Source organism: Phaethon aethereus, assembly GCF_964289735.1.
Source record: "Phaethon aethereus genome assembly, chromosome: Z".
NCBI lineage: Eukaryota > Metazoa > Chordata > Aves > Phaethontiformes > Phaethontidae > Phaethon > Phaethon aethereus.
In genome coordinates, this window is record NC_138577.1 from 88951164 (window position 1) to 88963362 (window position 12199).

The window sequence follows — 12199 nt, forward strand, 5'->3', positions numbered from 1 at the left end:
TTTCAAACACTGTAGCACATGTCATTATAATTCTTGCTAAAATGAGTTCAGATAGTTATGAAATAGTTTCAACAAAAAACATGTCTTGGCAGTGTAATGTAAAATGGCTGCATAAGAAGAGAAAATAAATACATCCACATGAAGGCTCATTTAGCAGGGAAAAGAATAAATAAATTGATCACGTTCCAGAGGTCTGGACAGAATGCAGTACGTTGCATAGAACATAGCAAAATAAAATTATGGTGAACTGGATGTGTGTTGTGCATATGTTTTTTTTAATGACTGAACTTCTAAAGAAATTACTAGAAAATGTCTTAAAAAATTACTATGGAAAACTGTATTTTGTCAGTTCTGTTGACAGTGCTTTCTTCAAAGACGCAAGCTTTTAAGATGTACTTCTTTGTAAGCTTACAAAAGTGCATTTTGCGATACTCTCTGAAACGGAAAAACAAACTTCCTCCTGTAATTCCTTGCAACAACGTTTTGTGTCACCGACTGGCCAAAGAAGCCCAGTGCATGGGGGCAGGTTTCCAGACACTGCAGGAAGCCCCAGGACGGTGCCAGCCCGCAAAGTGGAGCTAGAACGTCAGGAGGTAGGGGTGCTCCCTCACGAGGTGATTCTGTGAGCCAACCAGCAGCAGGCTGCGACCAGATCCTAAGTCAGTATGTCTAGTCCAGTACTTCTTTTTGGGTCGTCTTAAAACACTTATTTACAAAGAAAACATTGACTTGTTTGCTAAAAGCAAAACTTTTACTTTTGCAAGTTATTTATGCCTTGTGTGTGAGTGAACCTTTGATCTGCAGAGTTAGAAAGAGAGAAGGCAAAAGCCCCCTAATGCCTTCCTGCCTCCGTTTGCAACAAACAATCTGTGTTGGTACAGAACAGAGCTAATTTAAGTCCAAAACAGATACATTTAACAACCTGGTCATACTCAGTTATGCCAATGCATCTGCATTACTGTAGCACGAATCAAATGAGGTTTGCAGCATGCACGATTGGCCAGCTAACAAAAGAAAAAAAATCTGTTTTTCGATCACACTGAATGAGTTGCAAGGTATTAACACTGAAGAGATGTTGGGGAGTGAAAAGGGAGAAGAAGGAAGGCTGGCATGCCAACAGGTTCCAGCGTATTTATTTGATGTGGTAGACTCAAAGCAGCCTCATGAGATTTACCTGAGACTACCAAGGGCATTGGCCTGATCAGTTTCTCAACCTTTCTTTTATCTTCAACTGTTTACAAAGGCAGGAGGTGCACCACTGTCCTGCTGAACAAAAATGGGAATTACTTTTGTAAATGCAAGGTCCTAGTGGTCACTGGAAAGGTAAGAGACTGCCACTGTGAATTTACCAATAAATTACAGGAAAATAGTAATCTGCTGCCTTTGTGAGGATAACTAGCCTAGTTGTTAAGGAAAAAATCAGTGGGCAAATCCAGACATCAGGCAATGGCTTATCTGATCGTATTTTAAGCTATGAAAATGGAGTCTAGATAAAATTTTCTCTTAAGTTAGGTTCACAACTGGCTAAAACCGAACTCTGTAGTAGACAACAAAAATGAAAAAGTGGGACGGCTGATCCAATAAGGTCTGCAAGAATATGATAGAGTACTGTTTGGTACTTTATTAATAAGTAATATGAATGCAAGAGCAGGCAGTTTTTTCTTCTCAAACATGAGAAAATGCACCCTGAGAGACCTATCAGCACTTCTGAGGATAGGCTAAAATTCAAAGTAGTCTTATCTGGAAAAGTGATCTGAAATAAATCAGGTAAAATTCATCATAGGTTAGTTAAAGTTCAAAATAAAAGGGAAAGATATTAAAATGGTAAACAACCTGTCTAGGCTGCAGTTTTGCATAAGAGAAGCTCCCCCACACCTCAGAGAACCACAGAGTGTGAATCAACAGCATGATGTGGTGACGAAGGAAATGAGTGGCGTTCCAGGGTGACTTAAAGGAGTGTTGTATGTAAGATACAAGAGACAATTATTTTATTCTCAATGCTAGTGAGTCCTCAGTCTATTTTTTCTGCTTTGTGGCTCTTGTGATTTAAGGACATAGACAAGAGCATTCGGAGGGAAAATACTACAAGTAAGTGACTTGTGAATCATACTGGATTTGATTCAGTACTCTTTAATATCTTCATCAGTGACACAGTGGGCCTCAGCAAGTTTGCTAATGACACCAAGCTGAGTCGTGCGGTTGACATGCCTGAGGGACGGGATGCCATCCAGAGGGACCTGGACAGGCTGGAGGAATGGGGCTGTATGAACCTCCTGAGGTTCACCAAAGCCAAGTGCAGGGTCCTGCCCCTGGGTCGGGGCAACCCCCAGTATCAGCAGAGGCTGGGGGATGAAGGGATGGAGAGCAGCCCCATGGAGAAGAACTTGGGGGTCCTGGTGGGTGAAAAGCTGGACATGAGCCGGCAATGTGTGCTGGCAGCCCAGAAGCCACCCGTGTCGCGGGCTGCCCCCAAAGCCGCGTGGCCAGCGGGGCGAGGGAGGGGGTTCTGCCCCTCTGCCCCGCTCCGGGGAGACCCCCCTGCAGGGCCGCGTCCAGCTCCGGAGCCCTCGGCACAGGAGAGACACGGAGCTGCTGGAGCGGGGCCAGAGGAGGCCCCAGCAACGCTCCGAGGGCTGGAACAGCTCTGCCGGGAGGACAGGCCGGGAGAGCTGGGGGGGCTCAGCCTGGAGCAGAGAAGGCTCCGGGGAGACCTTCCTGCAGCTGCCAGGGCTGAGAGGGGCCTGTAGGAAAGGTGGGGACGGGCTTGTTAGCGGGGCCGGGAGCGACAGCACAAGGGGCGCTGGGTTTAAACTAGAAGGGGGCGGGTTTAGACGAGATCTAATGAAGACATTTTTCACGAGGAGGGTGGGGAAGCCCTGGCCCAGGTTGCCCTGAAAGGTGGTCGATGCCCCGTCCCTGGGAACATCCCAGGTCAGGGTGGACGGGGCTCTGGGCAACCTGCTCTGGTTGGGGATGTCCCTGCTCATGGCCGGGGGTTGGACTAGATGGCCTGGAAAGGTCCCTTCCAACCCAAACTGTTCTGTCGTTCTGTGGTTCTATAAACACACACACCTACCAAGAGGCAGTTTTGATACAAGACATGATATACATAGAAAAGAGTGAGGTGTAGAGAAAAGATTATTGGATAGGTTGGTGAGAGCCAGATAGACAGCAAGGATGTAATTAGCCTCAGGTCCTGTGTCACTGAATTGGTGCTGATTTGTCACCCAGAATAAGCAAGAAACAGCCCTGCTGAAGAGCCAGCAAGTCCCTGCACTAGTAGGAGCCTTGCCCTGAACTGACCTTCCTCTTTCCCCACCTGAATAGCGCTAGTGAGAGCCTAAATGCATACATGCTGCTGCAGAGTGTAAGAACCGAAAAGCCCCACTTGGCAGCTTCCTTTGAAAACAGATGTTGCCATGAAAAATGCTGTGCAGCCGCTGAGACCTGCACAGACGGTCACGCTGTTGCCCACTCCGGTGGTACCTGCACAGAAACGACAGCCAGGGTCCTTGGGGGGAGAAACAGCTTCACACAGTCACAGCGTAAACATGACTCCTCAAGGTGTCAGTCAGACTGGGAATCCACCGCGGCAGTCAGATGCAGGGACGCAGGTGTAGCTCCCACTCCATCAGGTATGGGTGAGGTCCCTCCCAGGTCCAATTACAGCCTCTAATGCGGCTCCTGCCCGCAGGTACAGAGCTCTCATTGTAACCTGCTCTGGTTTGTCAATTATATTCATACACGTGAGCTATCAGCAAGAGATTGAGGGTATTGATGTGCATATGCTACCAGCTATAAACAGGGCACATCATTCATGCCCAGCCCTACAGAAATAGAGCTCTTGTACCGCAGAAAAATGTAGGTTTGGCTTAAATTGTGATGTCAACATGACAAAAAATATTCAGCTTGTCAAGTGGGTGTAATGGAAATCTTATGAATAAAACCGGAGCTAAATGAGGAGGATATGGTCTCCGTGCAGTATTCCTTCATTGCTCTGCCTTAAAGCATGCTAGACAGGAATAAATATAGAATCATAGAATCACAGAATCATTAAGGTTGGAACAGACCTCTAAGATCATCAATTCCAATGGCCAACCCAACACCACCATGCCCACTAAACCATGTCCCAAAGTCCCACATCTACAACGCTTTAGAAGACTTTTGCCACGTTTTAACATGTACATCCCATTGCAGCATGCCTGTTACAGCCCCCTGTTCAGCCCATACAGCTAATTAGTTAACTAAGGCAAGAGCTACACCATCCCACCTGAAATGAAATGGTCACATCCATACTTTTCCAGCAGATTTAAACAACAGCAGCAACAACAAAAGAAGAGTAACTTCTTGGACTGACCGATTTTATTTCTGAGTATCACGAAATCCACAAAGTAGAACCAAAATACTCATATGGCTTTGTAAGGATGACGAGGAAGTCAGAACGGGAGCAAAGTTCGGGCAGTTTGCACTAGCAACAGCCACGCTCGCTGATTTTGCCCTCTTCTGTAAGCGTGTTTGACACGAAAACACAGCGGAAAAAGAAAAAAAGAATATATCCCCGAAGCTCAGCCAACGCTAAGGTGAAAAGCTCCGGGCACCACTGTGCTGCTGCCCGAACGCTTCCCAGCGCACGGTCCCGTCCCGCCCCGTCCCCCTCCCGCGACCGAGAGCGCTTCCGTGACGAGGCTCCGCCGCGGCGCCCACCCGCGCGTGTCCCGCTAAGATCCAGCCGCGCTAACACCGCGCCTTCGGCGGGGCCGGGCCGGGCGCTGCTGCGCCGGCCGCCGGGGCTGCCGGGGGAAGTACTGGGGGAGACGGGGACGGGGGTGCCGTGGGAGCCGCGCGTGCTGGGGGAGCCGGGTGTGCCGGGGACGAGGCTGCCCGGGCAGCCGAGAGTGCCGGGGGTCCTGTGGCAGCCGGGGGTGCCGGCGCGGCGGCGGAGCGGGCGGCGGAGCGTGGCCCCGCAGAGGCCCCGGCGGAGGCGGCGCGCCGCGGGCCGGCGGCTGCGGAGGAGCAGGCAGGCGTAGGGGTTGAGGGCGCTGTTGGCCGCCGCCACGATGCCCAGCGCCGCCAGCGCCTCCCGCCGCGCCCCGCCGCCGCCGGGCGCCGAGGCCAGGCTGAGCTCCAGCGCGCAGCGGGGCAGGCGGCAGAGAGCGAAGAGAGCCGCCAGCACCAACGGCAGCCGCAGCGCCCGCGCCCGGCCGCGGGGCTGTCCGCCGCCGCCCCCCGCCCGCCGCCGGGGCCGGACGCCGCGCGGGGCGGCCCCGCTGCGGGCGCAGGCCCAGCAGAGGAGGGCGGCGGGCGCCAGGAAGCCGGTGGCCGCCCCGTAGGCGGCGAAGGCCAGGCCGTGCCACCGGGGCAGCTCCTCGAAGACGCTGCGGCAGCGGGGCCCGCCGGGGCGCGGCGCGGGGCGGAAGGCGAAGGCCTGGGGCAGGGCGAGCAGCGGCGCCAGCAGCCAGCCCAGGGCGGCCAGGCCGCGGGCGGGCAGCGCCGGGCGGCGCCGCTCCAGCGCCAGCAGCACCAGCCCGTGGGCCGAGGCCAGCGGCCCGCAGCGCTGCAGCAGCGGCGGCAGGCGGCGGCGCCGGGCCCGCCGAGCTCGGCCGCCAGCAGCGGCGGCAGCAGCGCCAGCGCGCAGCCCGCCAGGTCGGCCAGCGCCAGGTGCCCCAGCAGCAGGTCCCCCCGACGGCGCGGCCGGCCGCCGCACAACCGCCGCAGCACCAGCGCCTTGCCCACCAGCGCCAGCAGCAGCGCCGCGGCCGCCCGCGCGCCGGGGAGCGACGGAGGGGCGCCGGGGGCGGAGAGATTGGGGCCGGGGGCCAGGACGGGGTCCTCCTGCATGGCCCGCGCCCGCCCGCACGGCCCTAGCCCCCCACCCCCCCACAAGTTCCCCGGCGACGGCGCAGCGCTCGCCGGAGGTGTTATATAGGGGCTGGCAGTCATGCGCCACCGGGGGTGGGCTGCGCGCAGGGCGGGCCGCACGCCCCCCGGCGCCGGTGGGCATCGTTCCCCGCCCGTTCTCTCCCCCGGCAGCGGTGGTCACTTTGCCCCGACGTGCCCCAGCCCCTATGCAGCCCGGCACCGGCGGGCATCTTGCCCCCGACGGCTCGCCAACCTCCTCCCGGCCGCGCCGGCCCGCCGCGGCGCACCCGACGGAGGGCAGCCGTGGGGAGCGGCGCAGGAGTGGGGAGAGCCGGGTCTCCCACCGGGCAACCGGCGGCTGCCCGCCCACGCCCGTGTCTCCGGGACACGTCGGGCCCACGCCCCGCGCGGCAGTGAGGAAATTTCCCCCTTTCCCCCAAAAAGGCAAAGGAGTTGGAGCAGGGCGCAGCAATGCGTTACTATGAGTCGTAAACCCAGCTGTGCTTCTAGGCGGAAGAAGAATCCTTTCGCTGCCCCCAAACCCCTTTGACCACTGTTCCGAGCAGGTGGCACTTGGCTGCAGGGACGCCTCTGTCCCGTGCAGTGTGGAGTGACTCAGAAAACGTCAAAGCAGCTAAACTCTTGAGAAAACATGAGGAAAAGTCTAGTAGAAAATCAGCGTAAAGTCTGTGTGTGTCAACAACCTTTTTCTTTTTGATTCCTTCCATTGGCAGGTGCTACACTGGTAGATGGTTGGGAGCTCAGGATTCTGTTGTGGGACCCGGGGGGATTTATGTGACCTGTTGTACTTGGCATCTAGTTTGAATGGATGGTTTTAACACCGTCATCAACCTGGAAAGAACAGCAGCAAGCAAAACTGGTTATTATTTCACCTTAGGTAGAGTATCATGGAGAGTCTGTTTCTCAAGGGAAATGGCCATTTTAATGTGCTTTTGATTGGCAAGAGACACTCACTGTCTCAGCTATCCCCGGATCCAGGCTTAACACCCGTGGCTGTGCTGTTTAAAGAAGGGGAGGAGAAAGCAGGTCATCATCGTTAGTCTGGTTCCAGCTGTGGAGGCAGTGTTGTCCCGGTGGCACCGAGCCAGGGACTGAGATGGAAGAGGAGAAGATATAGTTGGGTGAGAACTACGTCAGAGTTCTGTTGCTCCTCCCTTATGCTAAGTCCTGTCCCAAGCTCAGGGAACTCCTCTAACTCTTAGAAACTGCTGCCTTCTTCAGGACTTTCAGGGCCTCCTGGGATGCGCTACGTTGAAATCTCTCATGTTCTGTTCATACTTTGCAGGTACATGTCCACTTCACAGAATCACAGAATCAAAGTTGGAAAAGACCTTTAAGATCATCAAGTCCAACCACCAACACAACACCATCACGCCCACTAGACCACTACAAGTTTTTTGAACACCTCCAGTGATGGTGACTCCACCACCTCCCTGGGCAGCCTGTGCCAATGCTTGACCACTCTCGCAGTGAAGAAATTTTTCCTAATATCCAATCTAAACCTCCCCTGGTGCAACTTGAGGCCATTTCCTCTTGTTCTGTCGCTGGTTACTTGGGAGAAGAGACCAACCCGCACCTCGCCACAACCCCCTTTCAGGTTGTTGTAGAGAGCGAGAAGGTCTCCCCTCAAGCTCCTCTTCTCCAGCCTGAACACCCCCAGTTCCCTCAGCCGCTCCTCATCAGACTTGTGCTCCAGACGCCTCACCAGGTCTGTTGCCCTTTGGACACGGTCCAGCACCTCAACGTCCTTCTTGTCGTGAGGGGCCCAACACTGAACACAGGATTCGAAGTGCGGCCTCACCAGTGCTGAGTACAGGGGCACGATCCCTGCCCTGCTCCTGCTGGCCACACTAGTGCTGGTACAGGCCAGGATGCTGTTGGCCTTCTTGGCCACCTGGGCACACTGCCGGCTCATGTTCAGCCAGCTGTCAACCAGCACCCCCAGGTCCCTTTCCTCTGGGCAGCTCTCCAGCCACTCCTCCCCAAGCCTGTAGCGTTGCATGGGGTTGTTGTGACCCAAGTGCAAGACCCGGCACTTGGCCTTATTAAAGCTCACACAGTTGACCTCGGCCCATTGATCCAGCCTGTCCAGATCCCTCTGCAGAGCCTCATGGGTGAGAAAGTGGCTGGTACTAGATTTGCAGTAAGAGGGTCTAGTTAGAGGTCTTGTAGATAAGTGTGGTACTCTTGACTGGAAAATGAAGCCGTTGACTATTGATTGCTTAGTGCCAGTTGGGCATTATAGGGTGCAGGAGATGCTGACAGTCTGAGCCAGGTTTCAGACTAGGGTGCCTGGATAATTTCTGTATGCAAAATACAGGCTGACTGTTGAAATGTCATCACTAAATGAGCTGGAGGTTTGGTGCCAAGTGTTATTTTACTGCTGGTTTGGACATGTAGATACATAGGTGTTGATGTATGTAGATATATGTGTGTGTGGCTATATTTCTGTATATGTATGTATATAAATACACAGTTTTTCAGAGGCGTCTTTGTAAGCGTGTTTCTAACTACAGGCTTCTGCGTTTTAAGGTTTTGGGCAATTTAGAAATTTTATAGGCAGAGTCAGGCAAAAGGTGATACTGAAAAACTGTGGATTTCCAACTCTGGTTCTTGTGGTTAGTTTGCTACACTCTATGCTTATTTTCTGAAGAATATTTTCTGAATTTTCATATTTTCTGAAGAAAATAAGCATGAATGCCTTATTGAGTTGTCCTCTGAGTCTGACAGTGACGTTTCACTTTCTAGGTAAGACTGGGTGGAAGTTCCTGTAAACTGGAAAGCAGAGAGTTGGTCCTGACGGTTGATCGTGTGCACATCAGATAACAACTGGCCTTGAAAACACCACGCTGTTATTTACACCAGTCTTCACGGCATAACGGTTGATTAGGAAACACACAGTTTCCGATCCCCAATAAAACGTAACGCAACGCGTGGCTCTGAGCAGGGTTTCGGTTCGGCGCGTCCGGCTGGGAGGAGGTGGTGGTGGCGCGGGCTCGCGGGGAGGACAGCGGCAGGAGGAACCCGGAGCTCTCTTCTTCTGTTATCAGGCCAGCCCCAGCGCGTCCCTGCTCCTTATCAGCCCCGGCAGAGCCGGGCCCTGCCGCGCGGAGCCTCCATACGTCCTGCCTCTGGTGCTATAGGGGCCGGCCCTGCTGCCTCCTGTTTGCACGTAAAGAGGGGCTACCCCACGCGCCGTTACACACGTGAGCGAGGCAGGGCAGGCTGCGATAGGCACAGCCAAGAGAGGTGATGCTGGACCTCGTTATTCTGATCCTCCACTTCTTCATCTGCTTTCTCATCGCCGTTGCGATCTGGCGTGGACCCAAGGTACGGCGCAGCCCTTTGTGGCTCCGCATCCCCCTGCAGCGGGATCCCCCCGCCCACGGTTCCCCTTTGGTCTCGATGCATAGAAAGACCTTTTTTAGCCTGTTTTTCCAAGGAAGCGAGGGTAGCACGGTTGTACTGGGAATTTAGGGGGAACAGGAACATGGTAGCTAATTATAAGCAAATTCAATGGGAAGGCAGGTTTTGTGATAAAACTACTTATGTCCTCTGCTGGGAGAGGGAGAGGCTACTAGACATTTGAAATATGTAAGAGGAGGAAGGGAAAGGCAGACACATTTGCTAAAAAGGCCAGGTTGAATACAGCTTCTTAATAAACAAAATTTTTCCCCCTTTGCCGGTGAAGTTTTTTATCAACTTATATAATTTTTTATTTCTAGCCATAGTACTATTTGAAGAGTATTGGATTTAGGTGTAAATGCTACCCGTTTACGTAGCCAAATTGTATAGTATTTTACATTTACCATCCTTGTATTTGTTTGCATATAGGTTTTGAGGGGAGGTGACAATTAAAGTGCAGAGTAAATGAATAGTGATTGAGGATTTATCTTGCCTCAGGTATCAGGTTTGCAACAGCTGGTTTTCCTAGTCCCGGTCCTGTTCGTGAGCACGTTGGCCAAACGTTATCGCCAAACTCCTGTGCTTTGCTGTGTGTGCATGTTGATAGTCTTTTACTAAAACTTCTGTTCCTTCCATTTCACGTGTTAAATGGGTTGGGGTTTTCTCTGGGACCGAGACATCCATTCTACACACAGAAATCCAAACATGGTCTGCTTTGTAAGTGGCTTTTTGAATTTTTTTGTGTTTAAGGATGTGGATTTGCACAGGTCAAGCACAGCAACAGTCAAAATTGAGCCAGATGGTCTTATATTAATTGGCAAAGAAGATGACATAAAGAAGTCCCGAAGAGTAACAGCCAAAGTCGATGGCAGAGAAGTTGTTGTTTTCTACCACGAGGGGAAATTTCATGCTATGGACTCTCGCTGCTACCGTAAGATATTTGCACATATGATCCCCATGTTGCAACAATTACACATAAAATCCACTGCATGAATTAATACTGTGTTCTAACATGTTTCAGATGAAGGAGGCCCTTTACGCCTTGGAGAAATAGAGGTATGTAAGCAAATAAAAGTAACGCAGTCACGTGAAAACTATAATGCATTTTTAAAAATGCTTTTATCTGAACGTAACATCAAAAGAAATTGTTTTATATGTAAAACAGCAGACAGCCAGACAGCCAAATCACCAAACGTATTTTTTCTGAGAGATTCTTCCATAAGAATCAGAAGCCGATGACTGGCTATTTTTTCTTCTTCTTGCAGGATATCAATGGTCAAGCATGTATTGTTTGTCCATGGCATAAGTATAAAATTACTTTGGAAACAGGAGAAGGATTATATGAAGGAATAAACCCTTTGGAACCATCACCAACACCACAGTGGCAATCAAAAGGAGTCAAACAAAGGATTCATAAAGTCACAATAGACAATGGAAACGTCTATGTGAGTCCCCCAGATTTGTCTGTAAGCTTTGACTCTGATTATTTTGCTGACAAGTACAAAAATAGTGGTGATTTAGCTATGGAAAAACAAAGCAACTCAGAAGCAGCAGAGTAAGTCATGGCCAGAAAGCAGAATCCTGGTGAATGCCCCAATGAAGAACCATTGTTGTGAAATAAAAAATGTACTGTGGCCATGAAGATTATCTCCAGATCAAATTCTAGTGTTAGTGTTATGTTAAAGCATTGAAACACATAGAATTGAGAAAGATAAGAAGCTCTGCATTGCCAGAAATGTGACTGATCTTGTGCCAATGATTTTGGTTTTGCACTTGCATTTCAAAAAGACTTACTTACAGCAGAGTGCTTCATAATATTTTATATTTTAGAAATGCCTTTTTTCTAGAATTGTTTTAATTTTTAGAGGGGAATGTAGTATATTACTGCTTACAAAATACATTATGTAGTCTAAGGTAGATAGTCAGGTATAAAGGTTATGTTTAACAGTTTATACTTATAATGCCTTCGGTATAAATGACTTGGAAATTTTAAACTTTTTAGATATGTGAGCAATCTCTGAATGTTTTATTAAGTGCCACAAAGAGAAGTACAAAACTTCAGCATATTTTACTAAGCTTTTTTATGCCTATTTATGTATAACTAATATGAGTCCATAGAAGTGTTTATCTTCCTTCTGCTCATTGAACTCCTTTTGGTAGTTCATCAAATAATATGACAAGCATTTGTCAGGTATAGTTTGGTCTTCGATAAGGAAGAAGTTGTTGGGTATAAAAACGTGATACATAATGAAGTGGCTCTTGTTTGTTTGTTTTTATTTATTGTAAGTACATTTTTATACATTCCTTTTAAAAAGCATGCTTTCTGTTTGGAACCAGTTTCAAGTTAGGTTAGGTTTCTCTGTGTGCATTCACTGTATAAAGCCAGATTTGCCCCGATAGCCCCTCTGAGAAAGCTTCCCCCGAGCTGTGCTGGGTGAGGGGCAGGCTGGGCTCTGGCACGTGGTGGCTTCCCCTGCCCAGCACGTGGGGTCCAGAGTGCAGGGGTGCTGTGCGAATGCTTAACATCATCTTGCAATTGCATGGCTGCAATCCTTTGGGGTGCATTTTTGGGTGATTTGTTGGCTGTTTGCAAAGTTTGGTCTTAACGGGGTTCAGTTTGAAGTTGCCTGATCTTTGTCTGTAAGTTTCTGTTCTGCGTGCAGCGGTTGTCTTGCTTTTAATGTGTGTGAAGGGTAAGTAGGTCTGTGTCAACACCATTGTTCATATAAATGCGTTTAAAAGTAGTGAGGCATAGGGAAGTATTGGAGGAAAACGTCTGTGCCCGACTGATCACAATGAAAAAAGCAAAGCACACAATCACTTTACTTCACTGCGTTTAAATTTAGATGTCCACCTCTGACCATGCCTCCTTACATTGCTTTCGTGGTCGACGGGGAGAAGTGGCACCTTCCAA

The 12199-nt window shown here is 50.6% G+C and overlaps 2 protein-coding genes across 2 annotated transcripts; one reads left to right on the forward strand and one right to left on the reverse strand.

The window, feature by feature from the left end:
• Positions 1 to 4718: 4718 nt before the first annotated feature.
• Positions 4719 to 5940, reverse strand: GPR150 (G protein-coupled receptor 150; the record flags this gene model as incomplete). The annotated part of the gene is given in 3 exon segments (XM_082013349.1): positions 4719 to 4955; positions 4958 to 5568; positions 5571 to 5940. Coding segments are annotated over 3 exon segments (1218 nt in total).
• A 3192-nt stretch (positions 5941 to 9132) lies between these two features.
• Positions 9133 to 10844, forward strand: RFESD (Rieske Fe-S domain containing; the record flags this gene model as incomplete). The annotated part of the gene is made up of 4 exons (XM_082013673.1): positions 9133 to 9210; positions 10036 to 10216; positions 10307 to 10341; positions 10551 to 10844. 4 exons carry the CDS (start codon positions 9133 to 9135, stop codon positions 10842 to 10844), a joined length of 588 nt encoding a protein of 195 aa, XP_081869799.1.
• Positions 10845 to 12199: the final 1355 nt, after the last annotated feature.